The sequence below is a fragment of the Lactuca sativa genome, chromosome 4 (genome assembly GCF_002870075.4).
Source record: "Lactuca sativa cultivar Salinas chromosome 4, Lsat_Salinas_v11, whole genome shotgun sequence".
In the NCBI taxonomy this organism is placed as follows: Eukaryota; Viridiplantae; Streptophyta; class Magnoliopsida; order Asterales; family Asteraceae; genus Lactuca; species Lactuca sativa.
Window position 1 is genome coordinate 33481653 of NC_056626.2, and position 23735 is coordinate 33505387.

General features: G+C 38.7%; 1 protein-coding gene and 1 pseudogene across 1 annotated transcript; one reads left to right on the plus strand and one right to left on the minus strand.

Annotated features, from left to right (window-relative positions):
- The first annotated feature begins 257 nt into the window (after window positions 1–257).
- Window positions 258–1778, plus strand: LOC128133402 (50S ribosomal protein L2, chloroplastic-like; annotated as a pseudogene).
- Window positions 1779–15735: 13957 nt separating this feature from the next.
- Window positions 15736–17799, minus strand: LOC111896440 (F-box/FBD/LRR-repeat protein At1g13570). Its single transcript, XM_023892429.3, has 4 exons — window positions 17579–17799; window positions 16513–17140; window positions 16267–16422; window positions 15736–16193 (listed from the first exon to the last, which is right to left on the minus strand). The coding sequence occupies exons 2-4, from the start codon at window positions 17101–17103 to the stop codon at window positions 15894–15896; spliced, it is 1047 nt and encodes a 348-aa protein (XP_023748197.1). The 5' UTR covers window positions 17104–17140; window positions 17579–17799; the 3' UTR covers window positions 15736–15893.
- Window positions 17800–23735: the final 5936 nt, after the last annotated feature.

Below are 23735 nucleotides of genomic sequence, written 5' to 3' on the forward strand. Positions count from 1 at the left end.
TGAGGCGGACCACTATAGACTGAAGGCCAAAAGACCCATGGCGTCCCAAAGAGACTGCATGCCTGAGAGGTGTACCAGTCAGGCCGAAAGACCCATGGCGTCCTGAGAACAGTCCATATAGGATGAAGGCCCGATGAGGAATTCCAGTCATGCTAAGGGTTTTGTGAGCGTTCCAAATAGTATCAATGAAATCTCATCATCCATACATAACGAATTGATGTGGTATATTCATATCATACTATATGAACAGAAAGAATTAGTAGTCTTATTGAGACTAGAACTCATAGGGAATCAAATCGATTTATGGATGGAATCAGGTATGCAGTATTTACAGACAAAAGTATTCAGTTATTGGGGAAAAATCAATATACTTCTAATGTCGAATCAGGATCAACTAGGAAAAAAAATAAAGCATTGGGTCGAACTCTTTTTTGGTGTCAAGGTAATCGCGATGAATAGTCATCGACTTCGGGGAAAGGCTAGAAGAATAAGACCCATTATGGGACACACAATGCATTATAGACGTATGATCATTACGCTTCAACCGGGTTATTCTATTCCACCTCTTAGAAAGAAAAGAACTTAAATCAAAATACTTAATAGCATGGTGATACATTTATACAAAACTTATACCCCGAGCACACGCAATGGAGCCGTAGACAGTAAAGTGAAATCCAATCCACGAAATAATTTGATCTATGGACAGCATCATTGTGGTAAAGGTTGTAATGCCAGAGGAATCATTACCGCAGGGCATAGAGGGGGAGGTCATAAGCGTCTATACCGTAAAATAGATTTTCGACGGAATGAAAAAGACATATATGGTAGAATCGTAACCATAGAATACGACCTGAATCGAAATGCATACATTTGTCTCATACATTATAGGGATGGTGAGAAGAGATATATTTTACATCCCAGGGGGGGCTATAATTGGAGATACCATTGTTTCTGGTACAGAAGTTCCTATAAATGGGAAATGCCCTACCTTTGAGTGCGGTTTGAACTATTGATTTACGTAATTGGAAGTAACTAATTAGGTTTACGACAGCAAGTGATCCAATTTGAGTACCTCTACAGGATAGACCTCAACAGAAAACTAAAGAGTAACGGCAGCAAGTGATTGAGTTCAGTAGTTCCTCATATAAAATTATTGACTCTAGAGATATAGTAATATGGAGAAGACAAAATTGTTTCAAGCACCGATAGAACCGGAAGTGCCCCTTCTTTCAAAGAGAAGAGGACGGATTATTCACATTTCATTTGATGGCCAGAGGCGAATTGAAAGCTAAGCAGTGGTAATTCTAAAGATTCCAGAGGGGGAAAAATAGAGATGTCTCCTACGTTACCCATAATATGTGGAAGTATCAACGTAATTTCATATAGTCATCCGGTCTGAATGCTACATGAAGAACATAAGCCAGATGATGGAACGGGAATACCTAGGATGTAGAAGATCATAACATGAGTGATTCGGCAGATTTTGATTCCTATATATATATATCCACCCATGTGGTACTTCATTATACCATATATATATATAAGATCCATCTGTATATATATCACCATCTACATCCAGAAAGCCGTATGCTTTGGAAGAATCTTGTACAATTTGGGAAGGGGTTTTGATTGATAAAAAAGAAGAATCTACTTCAACCGATATGCCCTTAGGCACGACCATACATAACATAGAAATTACACTTGGAAAGGGTGGACAATTAGCTAGAGCAGCGAGTGTTGTAGCGAAACTGTCCGGTGCGGCGTTCCAGTCAGGCTAAAGGCTTTGTATGCATGTTGTTTGTTATTATGTTTATGTGGTGGTATTTTGGGGGAAACTCACTAAGCTTCATGCTTACCTAGTTGTTTATGGTTTCAGGTATCGTCGGTTATTTTTTGAAGGCGAAGGCGGGACTGCACACACTCTTATTTTTTGAAGCCTACTACTAGCCCAATTTGACTACTCCAACACCATAACCCAAACCCAAGATGTAAGGCGGGAAAAGGTTTTCTCTTCCTCTTATGTGGGACAAGCTCCACATTGTAATTTTGTAGAACAAAGTTCCAACAAGTTCAACAGTAGCTATGGAAAGAACTCTTTACTAGTTATTCAAAATCTATACTTTCAATTGTAGTTGACGACTTATCCAAGTAGGAGACTCTTGGATTAAGATGTATAAGGTCTTAACTAAATAAGTATAATCTTAGTGAATAAAAGTAAAGTCTTTTTTTGGCTTGCCATCAAAAGCTAGAAATAGCTAGAAATGACTTTAGGAGAGAGATAAAATGATTTGTTAATTTGTTATATGGTTAATAAATTAATTAGAAATACTTGGAATTGATTAATTATTAGTCAGAATTAATCTGAAATTAATTCATGATTTATTGGAATAATTAAAGGTTCAAGGGTTGAATTGTAGTTGTCCAATAGCTGAACAAAATAAACAATTCTAGAACCATCCAAGTATGAACGGTTTTGAGGAGGGTTTCTGGAAGCCTTGTGGTAGTTGATAAGGAAATGCTTTGAACTGAGGATTAAATCTGATATTTAATTATGCAAATCTAGATTTATCTACGAATTACATAAAGTATAAATATGAAACTTGGGCATCAAAATCTTCTGGCTTATCATACCTAGAAGGTGAAATACAAATTTCACTTATTTTTCATCTCTATCTCTTTCAAGTTCTAGTGTTCTAGGGTTTTGAGTGTGAAGCATTAGAGACATTCACACTATTGGATATTAACTTTTAATGGAGCATTTGAAGAACTCAATAGTTAGTATATTTTAATATACTTAAAGGTATGTATTCTAATATAGTGTTTTCGATTATACCTAGCTTAAATTAGTTTTTCATAGTATATTGCTATATAGAGAAAATGTCATAGATCCTTACGTTGCATGTGCTCATAAAATGTTTATGTGAAATTCCGTTGTGCAAATATGTTTTATGTAACATAGAAAATCCATCAAGATATACTTCCCAAGTCAAATTTGCAAGTAGAATTTTTTTTTCATATAATCTTTTATCACAAAAAAGTTCCAATATTTGATTCAAATATTGATATGAATGTCTTTTGTGAAGAACAAAAAATATAAATTTCGATAAAAAAAAAACAATTTAAAATAACAAAAGGAAATAAACAATAGTAGCCACAATTGATTTTTTTTTTCTAAATTTGAGTGGATTTTTAGAACAATAGAACATGCAAAATAGGAAGCAACAAGTAATAATGGTCGTGATAGAATTTTCTGAAAATATTAGTGATTTTTATAGAAAAAAAATATGATGGTTAAACTGAATATTGATCTAATTGTAACATCCCGAAATAGCAAGAGTAAAGTTGAAGGGCTAAAAGGGTAAAATAGGAAAGAGCGACTCGGCGAGTCCACGAGTGGACTCGGCGAGTAGGGTCGCGACTCTAGTCGCGTGTTAAGTGACCAACTCGGCGAGTAGCATGGGTGGACTCGGCGAGTTGGTGCTGAGTGGAGAAAACCCTAAATCCGGAGGTTGAGCCCTATATAAAAAACATTATGTCTTCTCCCCAGCCTCCTTATCACCCCTTGAGTTCCAGAAACCCTAATTTCGTGAAGAAACCCCATTGTTGAGTGAATTGGAGCTTGGAGAAGTGGTTGTTGAAGAAATCTTGAAGGAGAAGAGACTTGGATCAAAGGGCTTTGCAAGGATCCAAACTAATCTTCTCTTGGAGCTTCTTTTTGAGGTATCATTTCATTGTTTGAGCTGCTATTGTCTAGATTCATCATTTTTAGGGGTGTTAGAGATCATATCTTTTGGTGTATTGAAGTTAGAGGCTAGATCTGGGGTTGCTACCACAGATCTGGAATGGAGAAGGGATAGAATGCATAAAAGTCCCAGTTTATGAGTGATTGAAGGAGCTATCTTGTCCCAAACCCTAGCCCTAGAGTGTTAAGTGCCTAGATCTCCTTGGATTCACGTAAAGTTTGCCACTTTACGTGATGGATGGCCTTAGGAAGGGTAGATCTATGGTTTGGATCATCTGCATGGCTTGGAAAGCCTCTGTATGGATTCAGACCCGGTGGTACTCGGCGAGTCACATGGGTGGACTCGGCGAGTTGCTTGAAGATAGGCTGGAACTCGACGAGTTGAAGAACAACTCGGAGAGTTGGATGAAGATGGCCTGGAACTCGACGAGTTGGAAGAACAACTCGGCGAGTAGGTTGAAGATAGCCTTAGACTCGACGAGTCTGTTCTTGGACTAGGCGAGTCTTGTCGAAGAGTCCCAATCTTTTCTGGTTGAGCCGTGAATCGGTGAGTTGTGTGTGAGTGGACTCATAGTTGTTGAACTCGGCGAGTCTTGGGGTGTCTCGGCGAGTTGGGTCGCGGATTGAAGGAAATGCTGAGCATGGGGACTCGGCGAGTCATCGGGTTGACTCGGCGAGTAGAGTCAATCAGGGGTTGACTTTGACCTTGTCTTTGACCAAGGGTTGACCAGTTGATTTCCAGGGGCATTTTGGTAATTGTTGAATATTGTTTTGGGTTCAGTGCCTTGGTAGTTGTCCAGTGGTGGAGACCGTATCAATGATCGGAGCAGCTTGGGTTATTTGTTCAGTCGGCAGTTTCGAGGTGAGTTATCCTCACTATATCAACAGGGTCTAAGGCACCAAGGCCGACCCTTATCGGATTGAGATCCGGGTATTTGTTGTTATGTTATTGCTTTGATATGTTTGCATCCTGGTAGCTAAGATGGTATATGTTAGTGACCAGTTAGGTCGGTATCCTGGTTAGGATGATGATATGTTATGTGATCTGTTTGATCTGCTTGTTGACTGTGAATTGCTATATGATTGTATGTATATGTGCACATGGTTGTTTGGACTGGAGTTGGGTTGAGGCGGGTCCTGCTTTGTGCTGTAGGCCAAGATACCCAGGGCAGACCGGTTGTCCCGAAGGCCCAGCTAGCGGTCCGGATAGGCTGTAGGCCCAAGAGGGCGGACCAGACGTGTCGAGGCTCGGAGAGTGGACCAGGTCGACTGAAGGCCCGGTGCGGGCGGACCAGTCATACTGTAGACTCAGAGAGTGGACCAGGTGGATTGAAGGCCCGGTGCGGGTGGACCAATCACACTGCAGACTCGATGTATGTGGTTAGATTCGGAGAGTGGACCAGGTGGATTGAAGGCCCGGTGCGGGCGGACCAATCACACTGCAGACTCGAGGTATATGGCTAGACTCGGAGGGTGGACCAGGTGGACTGTTGGCCGGTGCAGCGGACCAGTCACACAGTAGACCCGAAGTGCATGGCTGTTCTGTGATCGGATATGTTATGGCATGTTATGCGTGTATGGTATATGTGGTTGGTATTTTGAGGATATCTCACTAAGCTTTCGGGCTTACAGTTGTGGTTTAATGTTTTTCAGGTTCTTCAGGAGACTGTGGCAAGGCGAAGGCGTGATCGTACCGCTCCTCGTGTTTATATTGTGAAGAGATTCTGGGAATACTTAAAATAAATTGTATTGAAAACCTTTTTGTAATAACTTTAATGGAATCGGGTTGTTTTCGAAAATTTTAAATTGGTTGAAATTTTTGGTCGTTACACTAATTATATTGATTTTTATGTTATGTCTTTAATTTAAATTGTAAATAACAAATATAATAAATGTCTCTTTTTTCTTTTTGAATTTACTCCACATTAACATACTTCAGTCAATTATTATTTATCTAAATAAAATATTAAACAATTCAATAATAGTCAATCAGGTGATAATAAATACATTCTACAAATATAATCTACTCTAATAAATGAAGTTTTTTTTGTCATATGTCACACTCTCATTAAATTTGTTAAATGTCATTTTGTGGTTATTTTAAATTAATTTTTTTCCACATGTCATTTCATGCGTTTTTTTGTTTTATTAAATTTCACATAAATATTTAAATGTAATAATTACAATAAATGTAGTAATAAATAGATCTCAGATTTATTATTGAACTTATCTTTTAATTTCAAAATTCTCAAATTAATGTTCATTATTTTTTTTTATTTATTTAAACTATTTGTATAAATTTAAAAGATAAAAAAACATTTTAATTTTAATAAATCATTATTTTCTTATTTTCTTATAAATCCAAAGTTTTCAAATATTTCGACTTACATATTAACCATTTTAAAAAAAAAAAACTAAAATAATACATGAGTCTCACAACTAATATTTTAATATGTAATTTTATCCGATAAAATATTTTAACCTAATGGGATAAGAAAAAAGTTCGAATTATATGCCAAATTTAAACATTGCAATGACAAAATACATTTATAAATAAAAATTTTAATTCAATTAAGCTATTCTCAACAAAACAATAATTAAGGGGTTGTTTGGGAGATCTTTTCTAGGCTTAAATTCCTTTTTAGAAAAGAACTTTTTATAAAAGATTTTTTATAAGTATAAGTTTAAAATGTGTTTGGATGTAAAAAAAAAAAAGCAAAAGTTGCTTTTCACAAGGCAAAAGTTCCGAAAGTCAGAAATTATGGCTTTTTGAATCACGTTTCTTTTCTCTTACCAAAAGTTGTTTTCAAAAGATCTTTTTTCCTTTCCAAACAATTTTTCAATTTTTTTGACTTTTTATTTTTTTTTACTTTTTGGAAAAGCAAAAAATCAAAAAGTTTTTAAAGCAATCCCAAACATCCTCTAAACATTGCAATGACAAAATACATTTATAAATAAAAAAAATTTAATTCAATTAAGCTATTCTCAACAAAACAATAATTAAGGGGCTGTTTGGGAGATCTTTACTAGGCTTAAAGTCCTTTTTAGAAAAGAACTTTTTATAGAAGATATTTTATAAGTATAAGTTTAAAATGTCTTTGGATGTAAAAAAAAAAATAAAAAAAATAAAAAAAAAAAAAGCAAAAGTTGCTTTTCAAAAGGCAAAAGTTCCGAAAGTCAGAAATTATGGCTTTTTGAATCACGTTTCTTTTCTCTTACCAAAAGTTGTTTTTAAAAGATCTTTTTTCCTTTCCAAACAATTTTTTCTATTTTTTTGACTTTTTATTTTTTTTTACTTTTTGGAAAAGCAAAAAATCAAAAAGTTTTTAAAGCAATCCCAAACATCCTCTAAACATTGCAATGACAAAATACATTTATAAATAAAAAAAATTTAATTCAATTAAGCTATTCTCAACAAAACAATAATTAAAGGGCTGTTTGGGAGATCTTTTCTAGGCTTAAAGTCCTTTTTAGAAAAGAACTTTTTATAGAAGATTTTTTATAAGTATAAGTTTAAAATGTGTTTGGATGTAAAAAAAGCAAAAGTTGCTTTTCAAAAGGCAAAAGTTCCGAAAGTCAGAAATTATGGCTTTTTGAATCACGTTTCTTTTCTTTTACCAAAAGTTGTTTTCAAAATATCTTTTTTCCTTTCCAAACAATTTTTCAATTTTTTTGACTTTTTATTTTTTTTAACTTTTTGGAAAAGCAAAAAATCAAAAAGTTTTTAAAGCAATCCCAAACATCCTCTAAACATAGAAACATATTAATAAGTTTTAAGATTTAATAAGCGCAATCTTGATCTTAATTTTGGAAAGCTTTTATAAAATTTAACCGCTAGAAGTTGAAAGGGTTGGCTTAGTATTCCCGCTGTTTATACGTTCTTCTTTCTTCAGGTATCCCGCTCCCTCACAGACCCCAAAACACCCCAACGGACACATAGCGATTCCAGTCGCTCCGCCATCCTTCGCCGGAGATCTAAAAACCGATCGAAATCGAAAGGGTTGCGTTCTTCAGTCATTACGCTCTCAACAAATCTAATTAAAATATTCAGAGACCCATGGCGATCTTGATGGGTTTTAGCCATAAGAACTTTCCTATGTGCGCATGCAAAACCCTAATGCTTGGATCTAGGCTTTCTAATTAAACATGCTTTGAATCCGAGACTTCTAACAACTAATTAGGTATAAAACAATACAAAATCAGATCTAGAAGTATACCTTTGAAACTCTTGTTTGCTCTTGTTGTCTTGGAGCTCTAGAGTCATAATTGTCACTCCTCTAATGGCTTACAAAAACCAATAAGCAAAGAAGATGATTTGAGAGAGAGAGAGAAGAGGGAAGATTCGGCCAGGGTTTCTTTCTTCTTAAGAGGTGCCGATTTCCCTTAGCCATGGGGTCTATTTATACTTGTAGACTCCTTAAGGGTTTCACGTTAAACCCTAGTTGGATAATCCTTTCCTTAAAGCAATCCAAATCCTTACCATAGATAAGCCTTTGACGATTTTGAGCTATCCAAAGCTCTAGAATCCGTCCAATCCCTATCTCTTAAGGATTTACAGTCTAAAGTGTAACTATCAAACAATTGACAGTTTATACCCTCTTATTTAACTAATCTCTTTAAGTCACCAAATTAATACTAATTAATTTATGAATTATATTAATCAAATAACAATATTATTATTCCTTATATTATTCTCATAATATATTAATAATATTTATTCTCTCTTAATAAATCATCCTATCAAGTTGCTATGGTGAAGGCAACCCAAAAGGACCATGCACAATCGGGTCAAATACTTGCCTAATATAGTTGCAGCCTTAGACACTATTCCAACAGTCTCCCACTTGGATAAGTCTAGTAACTATATGCACAAGTACAATTCGATTTGCAATCGTAGCTCTCAAAGACGCTGTCAAACTCTGATCTAATCAATCTTGTCATTTAGATAAGGGATCGTACAGTCCTCTGTTAGATATCATGCTGACAATTTCTATGGAATGATTAGTCAAGCATTTAGGTTTCTCGATCTTCGATTTATTTGACATAGAACTTAATCGAACACATCAATTCAGTTCTGACCGGGCCCGGCACATAAGTCAAATCAAATCATCAAGCGGCCGAGATATCGCTTTTACCTTCTTAGGATAAAAGTTACAGATAAACTTCGACTTATATACTTATTCATTAATCAACTATATACAACAATGCGTTTTATAACACCGAGTTACTGATGCGTTTTCGCATTATCAATGTACAACCAATTAACAAATAACAAACCATATATCTAGGTTTTAAGACTATATGATATCATCGTCTTGCGATCACCCTTTTTATATCATATTCCATAAGGTGATTCCAGCAAGCGCGGGTTTGTTCCAATGCTCAAAACCAGTTCATAAGCACTCATGAACGTCGCAGCAATCTTTTGCTATGTCTAATACCATTTAGACAATCTGCGCACCAATTCATGACAATCTTCATTCATATCTACTTCCAACATATGAACGATTGTGGACAATTTGAATAATTCGATTATTCTTAACAAATTCAATTATTCTGGAAGTCAAAACATGCAAAATGAAACAATAGTTAAACAATTAACATAAGACAGTAACATTACTCATAAATAAAACTCCTTTATTTAATCATCAGATGCTAATTACATTTATCTATTACACGTTTCTACTACTATCTAATCTATGTTAATATCATCCTTCAGCCCAATACTCCTAGCATGCTGCAAGTGCTTAACCCTACTCAGTCCCTTCGTAAGCGGATCTGCTGGGTTATCTTCCGATGATATCCTCTTCACTACGAGTTGTCCTTCTTCTACACGATGTCTAATAAAGTGATATTTTATGTCGATATGTCTATATCTACCATGATCCCTCGGTTCCTTGGTCAAGGCAACCACTCCTTCATTATCACATAAAATCTCCATGGGCTCCTTTATGGCGGGTACAACTCCAAGATCACCGATGAAGTTCTTCAGCCATATTGCCTCCTTCGACGCTTCGCTCGCTGCAATGTACTCTGATTCGCACGTTGAATCAGCTACGGTTTCCTGTTTGGAACTTTTCCAAGTTACTGCTCCTCCATTCAGGGTAAGGACCCAGCCCAACTGCGAACGGTAGTTGTCCCTGTCGGTCTGAAAGCTTAAGTCACTATACCCTCGCACCTTCAAGTCATCACTCCCTCCGAGGACTAAGAACCATTCCTTCGTCCTCCGAAGGTACTTAAGGATATTCTTCACCGCAATCCAATAGGCTCTGCCAGGGTTCCCTTGATATCTACTAACCATGCTCAAAGCAAAGGCTACATCAGGGCGAGTACAAGTCATAGCATACATGATTGAGCCAACTGCGGAAGTGTATGGTACTCGGCTCATTTCTGCTATTTCAGCTTCGGTACTCGGACTTTGAGTCTTACTCAACTTAGCATTACTTTGTATCGGTAATTCTCCCTTCTTCGAGTTTTCCATACTAAAACGTTTTAGTACCTTCTCTAAGTAAGTGTTCTGACTAAGTCCTATTAGTCTCTTACTTCTCTCCCTTACTATCCTTATTCCCAAAATATAAGAAGCCTCTCCGAGGTCCTTCATAGCGAAGCACTTCCCGAGCCAGGACTTAACTTCCTGCAGAGTCAGGATGTCGTTTCCTATGAGCAATATGTCATCGACATATAGAACGAGGAAGCTTACTATACTCCCACTGTCTTTGACATATATACAGGATTCATCTTCGCTTCGTACAAATCCAAACTCTTTGACTTTCTCATCGAAGCAAAGATTCCATCTGCGAGACGCTTGCTTAAGTCCATAAATGGACTTCTCAAGCTTACACACTCTATTCGGATGCTTCGGATGCACAAACCCCTCTGGTTGAGCCATGTAAACATCCTCAGCCAACTTTCCGTTAAGAAAAGCGGTCTTGACATCCATTTGCCAAATATCATAATCATGAAATGCGGCAATCGCTAGCATTACTCTAATAGATTTTATCTTCGCAACTGGTGAGAAGGTCTCATCATCTTCAACTCCGGGAGTTTGAGTAAAGCCCTTCGCAACCAATCACGCTTTATATGTGTGTACGTTTCCATCCATGTCGGTCTTCTTCTTGAAGATCCATTTGCACCCAACGGTCTTACGTCCGGGCACATAATCAACCAAATTCCAAACTTGGTTATCATACATGGATTGGATCTCGCTATCCATTGCCTCTTTCCATTTCGCAGACTCCGGGCCTACCATGGCTTCCTTATAGCTATTACGTTCATCAAGATTTATTAGTGTACCATCACTAATATACGTATCCCCTTCGGTAGTAATATGAAAACCATAAAACTGGGGTTGAACCCTAACTCTATCGGAACGTCTAAGCGGTAAGGACTCGTCAATCGGTTCAACCGGAGTTTCCTCCTCGGGTTGAGTGCCAACGGTAGAGGTTCCTTCATCTATCAACTCTTGAATCTCTTCAAGTTCGATTTTCCTCCCACTGTCTCCTTGGCTTATGAGTTCTCGCTCTCGGAAAACCCCTCTCCTCGCAACAAAGACAACATTGTCCTTCGGTCTATAGAAGAGATATCCAAAGGATTTCTGCGGGTAGCCGATGAAAATACATCGCTCACTACGAGGTTCAAGCTTGTCGTGAGTATCTCGTCTTACGAAAGCCTCGCAACCCCAAACCTTGATATGTGCTAACGAGGGAGCTTTCCCTGTCCACATCTCGTGAGGTGTTTTGGCAACCTTCTTAGTATGGACTCGGTTAAGGATATGGGCAGCAGTCTCTAAGGCATACCCCCAAAAAGAGATAGATAGTGAAGCACAACTCATCATAGAGCGAACCATATCCAATAAGGTTCGATTACGCCTTTCTGCCACACCATTCAATTGTGGTGTCATAGGTGGCATCAATTGTGAAACTATTCCACACTCCTTGAGATAATCGTGGAATTCAAGACTTAGGTACTCTCCTCCTCGATCGGATCGAAGCATCTTGATTTTCCTGCCCAATTGATTCTCCACTTCATTCTTAAACTCTTTGAACTTTTCAAAAGTTTCTGACTTTTGCTTGATTAAGTAGATATACCCATATCTACTATAGTCATCGGTAAAAGTCACGTAGAAGCGGTTCCCATCCTTCGTGGTTGATCTAAACGGTCCACATACATCGGTATGTATTAGGTCCAATAGACCCTCACCCCTTTCGCAAGTACTTGTGAAGGGTGACTTAGTCATCTTTCCAAGTAAACAAGACTCGCATGTGTCATCTTCCCTAAGGTCAAATGACTCCAACACTCCATCCTTTTGGAGTTGGGCTATGCGTTTCTTGTTGACATGTCCAAGACGACAATGCCACAAGGATGCTCTATCCATACTATTGGAAGAATCTATGTTCAAAACATCATTTCCTAAGTTATCAACAATCATAACAGTTTCATATATTCCATTAGCCATGGGGTCTATTTATACTTGTAGACTCCTTAAGGGTTTCACCTTAAACCCTAGTTGGATAATCCTTTCCTTAAAGCAATCTAAATCCTTACCATAGATAAGCCTTGGACGATTTTGATCTATCCAAAGCTCTAGAATCCGTCCAATCCCTATCTCTTAAGCATTTACAGTCTAAAGTGTAACTATCAAACAATTAATAGTTTATACCCTCTTATTTAATTAATCTCTTTAAGTCACCAAATTAATACTAATTATTTTATGACTTATATTAATCAAATAACAATATTATTATTCCTTATATTATTCTCATAATATATTAATAATATGTATTCTCTTTTAATAAATCATCCTATCAAGTTGCTATGGTGAAGGCAACCCAAAAGGACCATGCACAATCGGGTCAAATACTTGCCTAATATAGTTGCAGCCTTAGACACTATTCCAACAGATCTATGTAATTCCACTCCATGACACCAAAACACCACCAACCTTCGCAGTAGACTCTCATTCACCTGTCTAGTCCTAGAAATTATCAAGATCGATGTAAGTTTTCTCTAGGTTTTTTTTGTGATTTTAAGATATTGCAATTTTTTTTGTAAAATTAAAATTGATGTTTGATTAAGAAAGATTCATAGGTTAATTGTTGTTTCTTTATTCTCGTTGGGGTTTCTAGTATTACCCTGCATTCCTCTTCATCTTTTCGTTTACGTTTTTTTTTTTGGGTAAAATCTGATTTTCAGTTGAACTAAATGCTTCAGACGCACTACAACATAAAAAAAACTGCAGTTTGTTGATCTTTGGGGTTCTTGGTCTGCATCTTTTCATTGTGGTTTTTTCTTCTTCATCTTTTCATTCTTATAGTTTTTTATTCTTTACTCTAGTGTTTTTTCCTGATATCGAGATCTGATTTTTCGTATGTACAAATAAAGTTAATGTTTGGACAAGAAAACTAATTTTATCAACACATGGATTGATTCTAGATTTGTAAAATGAGTTAGAACCTCGTTGAAAATCAGCAAATACAGGGTTTTGGTGTTTAGTTTTAAAATTTTTGAGTGTCCATTTTATGTTTGTGTTAGATTTTGGTGATTTCCCATTACATCTTGACTGAGTATGATTCTTCTGTAGCACATTTAAAACCAAATGCAAAAACCACAAGAAGAAGCTGACAATGTTGCCCATAACCAATGCAAGAACTCTTTGACATCGATATACCACCCAAAACTAACAAATCTTCTTTTATTAAAGAATCTTCTTCAGGTACATTCTCTCTAGTTATGGGATTCATTGGGTAAACTATGGTGTTAAATTTCGTTCCTATTTCCAATGAAATAATCTTTATAACAAGCAAAGCATAATCTTTTTTTTCAGAGTGGTCAACATGAGAGGAAGATGCTTAAAGTTGTTGGTTTAAAACGGAAAATATTAGCCATTTATTTCAAACTAAATACTTTAAGTTTCATTTAAATTAATGATTTCCAAAATTAGATTTTGCACCAATGAGCCATCTGTGATAGAAAATGAAGAGTTGATTCGGGTTATTGAGAAAGAAGAGCAAGATGCATAATGTTCATGTCACATTTGTCTCCAAGTTTTAGTATTTCCTGAAAATGTCACATTTCCCCCTTTCTTTCAGCCAATTATTTATTTTTTTCAAACAAACTTCGAAAATGGTCCCTGTGGTTTATTAAATGTCACGAATTCAGTCCCTTTATACTTGAAAAGACGAAAATGCCCTTACAAATTCAGTACTTAACAGCTGAATACTAACAGTGTTATTAAAAAGGGCCATCTTTGCAAGTTTTGCAAACCACAAGGACCGTTTGCATCAAAAAAAATTAGCGGAGACTGAATTTATGACTTTTGGCAAACCCATGGACCATTTTTGTAATTTTGTCTAAAATTAAACTAAAATATTTAGGAGATTTGAGAGAATTCTTGAACACTTAGAAGATTGTATTCAAGATGGTGTGTTTTTCTCTTTATATTTGATAGGTATTTATATTACATAACATCCTATTCATACATCATCAAAATAGTAATACAATAGATAAAAAAAAATTATTTAAGAGGTGAAAATTATTCATCCAAATGCATTGTCTAACTCAATAATTTGATGTAATATATATATATATATATATATATATATATATATATATATATATATATATATATATATATATATATATATATATATATATATATGTTACAATGGTAAATATCTTAGATGTTCATGGTAATTACATGTGTCAATGTTTCAAAGATCCAAGTAGTTTATGTATGAGTTAGCATTATGGCCAAGAGGGCCGTCAAAATATGATGCCATTGGATTTTGCTATGGGCCTGTTTAGAAGCAAAAACTTTATAGCAGTAAATTTCTACATATGCAATTTTTTTTGGTATTTTACCTTTCTAATTAAAACCAGATAACCATGAAATTGGCTTTTTTAAGGGTTAAAAGATTGTAATACAAACAAATAAAATATGATGCTCTAACAAACAAATTAACAAAAATATGTTGTTGTTTTATGCTTATGTCATAAACCGTGTTATGAAGTTTTATTTATATGTGTATTATAGCATCTTATTTTTAATTTTGATTATTACAGTATTATACTCATTTTTTTCCTATTAAGAAATTGTACTTTGTAAAATCTACCATCTATAGCATTGTACTTCCAAATATTTTCTATTACAACACTATACTTTGAATAAAAAGAATTGTAAGTACGTTGCTATTTGTGTAAAGAAATGTAACTATGTTGTTATTATGGTTACATATTGCTGTTATCGTTAAAATTATAGGTATACCGTTATTATTGGTTAAAAAAAAATTAAGTACATTTCAAGGAGTAGCATTGTGCTACTTTCATTACCAATATGGTAAACATACTTTTATTTTTATCTATAATAGCAAAAATACTTATACTAATTTACCGTAATACCAATGTATTTCAATTTTTTATTATTATTATTATATTATTATTATTATTATTTTATTTTTATTATTTACAGATGATAATGATTTCAAGATTTTTTTTTCAAATAGCTAGACTGTAACTGTTTAATTTGATTCATGCAAGTATAATCAACCTTAGTAATGAAAATTAATGCATCTTTTCAACTGTATCCAAATCTGAAACTACCTTGTGGGTCCAAATCCACCTAAGAAATGAAATGGAATCCACCTAAGAAATGAAATGGATTAAAAATTCTTAGCAAACGTGTTAAAATACTGTAACTTAAATTAAAAGATAGTAAGGTATACTAGGAATCATAGTAGAGTCTTAGAGAGACAAAAACAACATACAGACAATATATCTAATTTTGTATAAAAATAATTGTTTGTAAATTTATGATTAGTATTTGGGGTTTTCATAGTCTCTATTATTTTAGTTTGTAAACCGTATAGTACAATAGTTATAACTTAATTACAAGAATAAGAGTGAATCATATTATGACATTCACATTTTATACATTTTATTTGTGTTTATTGGTCAAACATAAATATAGGTGGATAGATGAGTTGAGGAATATAAGGGAGTAGAAAGTTAGCAATTGCCATAACACTCATAATCAACCCAAAAGCACATCTAAACAAGTTCAATATAGACAACAAAGGCACGTCGCTTTACAATCCTTATATTTTAACCAACATATTTAAACTTGCATCAGGAAAACTTAATTTGCATTCACTGGCTAATATTTAGGGCGTTCGATACTGAATTTTGCTGCTGGTGATGCACGTGGAAATGGCAGAAATAACAAATCTCGAAGCATCTTATTTTCTTCACCAACAGTAACCAATATACTGAGCTCTATTCGTGCTTTCTTAAGCAGAGGTGACTTAGCCATAATGAGTTTCAAAAACTCCATTTCGGTAGCAAAGATACCGAACCTTGTGATCTCCAATTCTTTAAGATGATCCAAGTTGAGGCCAGAATAGTCTTCTTGAATATCAGGCAAGTTGGCGAGAGTTTTTTCACCATTATAAATCATCTAATCAGAAAACATGTCAAAATTGTCAGTAGAATTATGAATATATATATTATAGCATGTAGACTATATTTACGTTTATTTGAATCTTCTCCAAATTTGGGGAGTTGTTGATCAGACAAAGTGTGGATGAAATCTCGTCTTGTATTAGAAAACAGACATCAAGAACAAGTCTCCTCAAGTGGATTAGTGAAGTGGGGAGCTTCCATGGCATACCACCTGCAGCAAAGTGCTTTATCCAAATTCCAAAAGAAGGATTAAAACACCTTTGTAAGAAAGTACTTAACTGACGAAGCTACATGAGTAGTTATATGGAGCTTACCAAAGTAAGCTCCTCAAGTAGTGGGCAATTGGTAAGGAATCGTTGAAGCATCTTAGCAGTGATTTCAACTGCGTCAAATTTGAGGATTTTCAACTTACTAAATCCGTTAAACATATGAGGAAGCTCAATTTTACAACATCTGAGATCTAGGTGTTCTAATTCTTGAAACGAAAAAAACGAACATGGTAGCTTGTAGCCTTCAACACATTCAAAAATGAATTTCTTGATATTTTTGTTCCATGAAAGATGGAGTATTATCATGTCAATCTCATTAACGATTTCTGCATCTACAATACAAAGACAGAATTCCGATATCGGACCCTTGTGTAGCAACAAAACTTGGAAGATTGCCTTGATAATCTTATCTTCAAAGTTATAATCTTTGCTTATATCATTTTCGAATATAGATGATCGTGTAAACATGTTGTCATCAAATACAAGTTTCGGCATTCTGGTCCAACAATACCTCCATTTCTTTGACAAAATGCTTGTCCTTAATGCATCTCGGATTGGCATATGAGTTAGAATTTTTTCAATTGTATCTTCAGGGAGTGTACTGATTCTATCCGAACTTTGGCATTGAGCTTTCATCTTTTTATGAGTCTCAAGGTTTGGATACTCCACAAGGCTGTAAAATAGAATTCAAAGCCAAATAGATTTATAGGCATAACATTCTTTCCAAATATTTCAAACAAATATGAGCATGTGTTGCTTAAGTGAAGATATAATAATAGAAGTAGAGGACAGATATACTAATGAGAATCAAACATGTTCATGCTCAATAATACTGGCCCTAAATCCCTTATTATATCCACATGATTAGTAACAATTTTGATATCTAAATGTCTAAAAGGCTAAGCTCTTAGAATCGCAACTCATGCCCCTACCTACAACTACTAAGATGCATTATATACTTGCTATAACACATGGTATGAGAAAGTTCGGACAGCTGCCCCTAACCAAGTTTGACATTTGTTTTTATTAAATCAACACATAATGTGACCCCGAAATAATTAAGAAAGGAATAAATCATAAATAAACCACCGCGAGAAATGGAGACGATTACCTTAATAGCTAGGGCTGAGGTGCAGAAAGTAACAAATCAGTACAAACGGAGGAAAAGACTACCGGCTGCTGTTCCGCCGTCTCCCACCAAGGAACCGGAAGCCGCTGCGCGCTGCTCCACCTCTCTGTCTCACTGTCGCCAAAGCCTCGTCTCGCTGTCGCCGTTGACCTCCGTCTCGCGCAACCAAAATTCCTAAAAACGTGAAACTCCCTTCGACATTATCCTTTTATTACTAGCTAACTAAAAGACAATATATATATATATATATATATATAGTTTTTAGAATAAAAGAAAAAATTTAGGATTTTAATTATTTTTTTTCTATTAATGTGCATTTTTCTTATTGTCATGTATTTTTTTTTGTATTAGTTTTTTTAATTAAAAAAATTATGTTTTATTTAATATTTACTAATTTAATTAAAGTAAAAATAGTGATGTGGTAAATGGATTGAATGAGTGAGAAATATTTTATTTTTATATGTTGTGGTTTGGAAAAATTAAAAGATAAGAGAAATAAAACTTATACGAAACGATGTTGCAATCGATTAAGGGATAGGGAATGGTCCATTCCCTCCGCCTAACAAATCTTACTTAGATTTTTTATATTGCAAGATACGTCTAAAACAAAAAACAATTTTTATATATAATTTTAGGTTGCTATTTCATTTTTCACTAGAAAATGCTCTCTCCCCGTTTTGTGGGGGCCGCAGATAAGGTTTTGCTAACAAAATTACAAGGACAGTTTTTGGAAAAAAAAAAAAAAAAAACCTCATAGGGACCATTTTTGTAAATCACTCTTTATGTATGTGTAACGACCGAAAAACACAACAAATTTTAAATTTTTCAAAAACATCTCAATTCCAATAATTCTTTACAAAAAGGTTTTCATTACAAAATAGTTATCGTATTCCCAGAATCATAACACCACAAAATTTCGAGGAGCGGTACGATCACGCCTTCGCCTTGCCGCGATCTCCTGAAGAACCTGAAAAACATGAAACCACAACTGTAAGCCCGAAAGCTTAGTGAGATACCCCCAAAATACCAACCACAAATACCATACACGCATAACATGCCATAACATATCCGATCATAGAACAGCCATGCTCTCCGGGTCTACTGTGTGACTGGTCCGCCGCACCGGCCAACAGTCCACCTGGTCCACCCTCTGAGTCAATCCGCATACATCGAGTCTGCAGTGTGATTGGTCCGCCCGTTCCCGGGCCTTCAATCCACCTGGTCCACTCTCTGAGTCTACAGTATGACTGGTCCGCCCGCACCGGGCCTTCAGTCTGTCTGGTCCACTCTCCGAGCCTTCGGCACGTCTGGTCCGCCCCTACCGGGACCTACAGCCTGTCCGGACCGCTCGCTGGGCCTACGGGACAACCGGTCCGCCCTGGGTATCTTGGCCTACTGCACACAGCAGGACCCGCCTCAACCCAACTCCAGTCCATACATCCATGTGCACATATACATACAATCATCTAACAATTCACAGATAACAAGCAGATCAATAAATCACATAACATGCCACTATCCTAACCAGGATACCGACCTAACAGGTCACTAACATAGCATCTCCCTATCTCTCTGGATACCGATCTCAATCAGGTCTCTAGCATATACCATCCTAACTCACAGGATGCAACATGATAAAGTAGCAACATAAACACAACTACCCGGATCTCAATCCGATAAGGGCCGGCCTTGGTGCCTTAGACCCCGATGATATAGTGAGGATAACTCACCTCGAAGCTGCCGACTGAACAGATGATCCGAGCTACTCCGATCACTGATACGATCTCCACCACTGGTCAACCACCAATGCGCTGAACTCAAAACAACAAACAATAATTACCAAAATGCCCCTGAACACCATTGGTCAACCCTTGGGCAAAGACAAAGTCAAAGTCAACTCCTGACTGACCCTACTCGCCGAGTCAACCCTATGACTCGTCGAGTTCCCATGCTCAGATTTCACTCCATCCGCGACCTAACTCGCCGAGTCACCCCGAGACTCGCCGAGTCCAACAACTCAGAGACCACTCGCACACAACTCACCGAGTCATCCCTTGACTCACCGATTCTCGACTCAACCAGAGAATATCGGAACTCTTCGACAAGACTCGCCGAGTCCAAGAACAGACTCGCCGAGTCCAAGGCTATCTTCATCCGACTCGCCGAGTTGTTCTTCCAACTCGTCGAGTCCCAGCTCATCTTCAAGCAACTCGTCGAGTTCACCCATGTGACTCGCCGAGTACCACCAATCTGAATCCATTCAGAAGCTTTCCAGGCCATGCAAATGATCCAAAACATAGATCCAACCTCCTACAACTCATCCATCACGTAAAGTGGCAATCTTTACGTGAATCCAAATAGATCTAGGCCAAATTCACTCATAACTAGGGTTTGGGACTTGCAAGCCTCACAAAACACTCCAACACAGGGACTTTCATGCTCTCTGATTCTCCTCCCTTCCAGATCTGAGGTAGCAACCTCAGATCTACCCTATAGACATCCATTTACACCCTTAAACATGATCCCACAAACCCCAAAATGAAGAAACAACATACAATCGGACCAAGAACGAGATATTACCTCCAATGGACGCCCCCAACTGCAATGAAGTTGGTTCCAAGCAAAGCCCCTTGCCCCAAGCCTTCAATTCCCACAATTTCCTTCAAAGATTACTTCTCCAAGCTTCAATCCACTCAACAATGGATCTCCTCTGCGATATAGGGTTTCTAGCACTCAAGAGGGAAGTAAAGAGGCTGGGGAAGGAACATAATGTTCCTTATATAGGGCTCAATCCCGAGAATTAGGGTTTTCTCCACCCAGCGCCTACTCGCCGAGTCCAACTCATCGACTCGCCGAGTCGGCTACTTAACACGCGGTCCAGCCGCGACTCTACTCGCCGAGTCCATACATGGACTCGCCGAGTCACTCTTTCCCAATTAACACTTTTGGCCCTTCAACTCTACTCTCGCTATTTCGGGATGTTACAATTCTCCCCCACTTATATTAGGCTTCGCCCTCGAAGCCTATAGCAGCTCAACTCCAAGGACACTCCCACAATGCTCCACCTGGCCTCAACCAGACCAGGTCCCACAAGGCATACCCAAAACGAACTCGAATACACTTTCCTTCCCTCACGGTGTCCTGACCACCGTCTCCAATAGGGCGCCGGATTCACTCTCTAATAACTTCACTTAACCCCTGAGCATTACCCATACTGGAACACTTACTCCAACTCACAACCATCACTCGACTCATAAAGGCTAGACAAACCATGAACCATCGGATCCCCGATCCGAATCCCACTCTATCCATTCCGTGACAACGGAAACCCATTCTCTATCTCAGAGCACTCCCACGAGTCCTCTTCTTACAAACACTTACACATGCTGAACTAGCTCCAGCATCCTCAGGTTTGGAAAACCCGACACACTGATGACACCCTCAAACATCCCCCAGGATGAACCACTAATACATACCCAATACCCTGAACAGAATCATACTGAGAGTCCAGGACTCTCCCCCTGCATTCTTTCCAAGCCTCTGGGCTCTACACCTGCGGAATCCCTTCCACAACCTCGGCAGACATCCCAACCGGATGAGCTCCTACTTCACTGCCGTGAACACGATGCTCAAAACCATACTCGAAATACTCTAATCATAATTCTGCTCTGCAGCTTTCACTTTCGCGAACTTGCACTCCCCCTTCGGAGTTACACACCTTTCTCCCTTCCTTTTCCAAGGAATCCACTTGGCCACATAGCCACTCCAACACGTGCCACGGTGCTCGCCCAATGCGACACCACCCTTTTTGCGTAACCGCGATTCACATACTCTGGCTCTCATTGCAGGGGCTCTCAAGCCCATGTATTCTCTCAACTCCTCCAAATCACTACCCGGGGCCAGACCTTCCAATGCAATCACACTGCAGCACACACAATCCGCAAATCTCAAACTGAACCAACAATACCCGCAGAGTCTTCAGCATGACTGGACCGCCCCACCCGGCCTTCAGTCCATCTGGACCACTCTCTCAGAACCTTCAGCCAATCTGGACCGCTCTCAGAGCCTTCAGTTTGGCTGGACCATTCTCCGAGCCTTCGGTCTGACTGGTACGCCTTCCGGCCTTCAGTCTATCCGGACCGCTCACTATCAACCAACATTCCATGCTATCCCCCCTCAGGATTCCTCCCATGCATACCGTTCTAGCCCTCTAGGGGTTCCGAACTCTAACTCCGTTGACACACTCGATCCCAGCCTGCTTCCAGGCCTCCATAACCAATGCCCTAGGTCTGTATCCCGCCCCGCGTGCCCGACACTCGCTCTTATCAGCCTATACTCTAGGTTGACAGAACACTGCTGAAACCCAACAGCTAAACACCCTCAAGTACTCATCGATCTTCCGGAGAATTCTCCAATTCTCCCCCACTATAGCACTGACTAACAACCGCCAGCCGCCATCAACAACCTTCCCAAACAACCCTGCACCAAGAGACCACTTACACACGGGCCGCTTTCACAAGCATAACAACCCTTAGCAAAACACATCTCCTCACCGATCAATCCGCTCAAGAAGAATCCGATCTCCAATTATCCCTTCCATGAACGAAGAAGCTGCCTGACATACAACCCAAAGCCGCATCTCCACTAACAACCCTTACGAACGATAGCCAACGAAAGCACCAAAATACTAACCATAATCATATCAAACCCTCAGGGAGCAACGGATACCAAGACGAAAACCCGAAACACAAATCCATAACCCAAACCACAACCCGAAAAATGAAGAATATCACAACGAAAACCAAACAATTACCGGCTCATGAACATTACACCACAATAATCACAAGATAACAAGACATCAAGAAAGAAACATACCCGCAGCTGTCTCTGGCACTGCCCTGACCTCCTCTGCAACAAGCTGAAAAACACGACCCTGAGCCCTTGGGGGCTCCGCTCCACCCTGACCTCCACCTGTGATCCTCAAAGTGGCCGGTGCTGGAGCCTGCACCGACCCAGCAGCAAACTGTGGACAGTTGGCCCTCAAATGTCCAACCTGATGACAATGATAGCAGATCCTCAAATCCCGAACTGACGCTGACTGCCGACAATCCCTCGCATAGTGCCCATCCCTTCCGCACTTGCGGCATGCACCACCGGTCCTACAAACCCCGGTGTGATCCTTCCCACACTTCCCACAAGTGTGGCTGCTCGAATCCCCCATTCTAACATCGACGGTCTTGGACCGCTTCGGCGCCGGCTGCGACTGCACCGGAGCCTGCCTCGACTCACGCATCTGCAACTCAATCTCTAACTCACGCCGCCTAGCGGCCTCCTGCAACTCCAACAAGGTCTCGCACCTCTGCGCAGACACAAACTGCCTGATATCCCTCTTGAGCATGCTCAGATATCGAGACATCTGAGCCTGCTCTGAAGCGAACTCTGGGCAAAACATCGCCCTCTCAGTGAACATCCTGGTGATCTCAGTCACCGACTCCGAGTCCTGCTTCAGCTCAAGGAACTCCTGAGCCAATCTCTCCCTCTCAACCTGCGGAACATAACGAGTACTGAACATTTCTCTGAACTGATCCCATGAAACCGCAGCCCTCTGCGCCTCCGAAAATGACCCCGTGGTCAATCTCCACCAATCCTTCGCCCCGAGCCTCAACAGGTTCAGAGCACACCTCACCCTATGATCAGCAGGGCATGAACACGTGAAGAAACATCCCTCCACGTCGGACAACCACCTCATGGCAACAATTGGGTCCTGAACTCCATCGAATGTGGGAGGCTTCGTCCTATCGAAGTCCCGATACTGAAAACCCCGACTAGCTCCACCCCCTGCCGCCGCTACAGCTGCTGTAGCCGCCGCGGTAGCCGTCTCGGTGAGAGCCGCATAACGCTCATCAAAATACTCAATCATGGCGGTCTTAATCGACCCAAACAGCTCTGGCAACTCAGCCCGGAACAACTCCGCAATTTCCTCACGCAGGATCTCACGAATCCTTGCGTCCAACTCGCTCGTGCTCATCTGACCGACAATCTCGGGCGGCACTGATTCGCCCGGAATCCTCTCTCCAGCTCTCGATCCTGACCCGGATCCACTCTCATCATGCCTCGGAATCTCCATACTGAAAGGAAA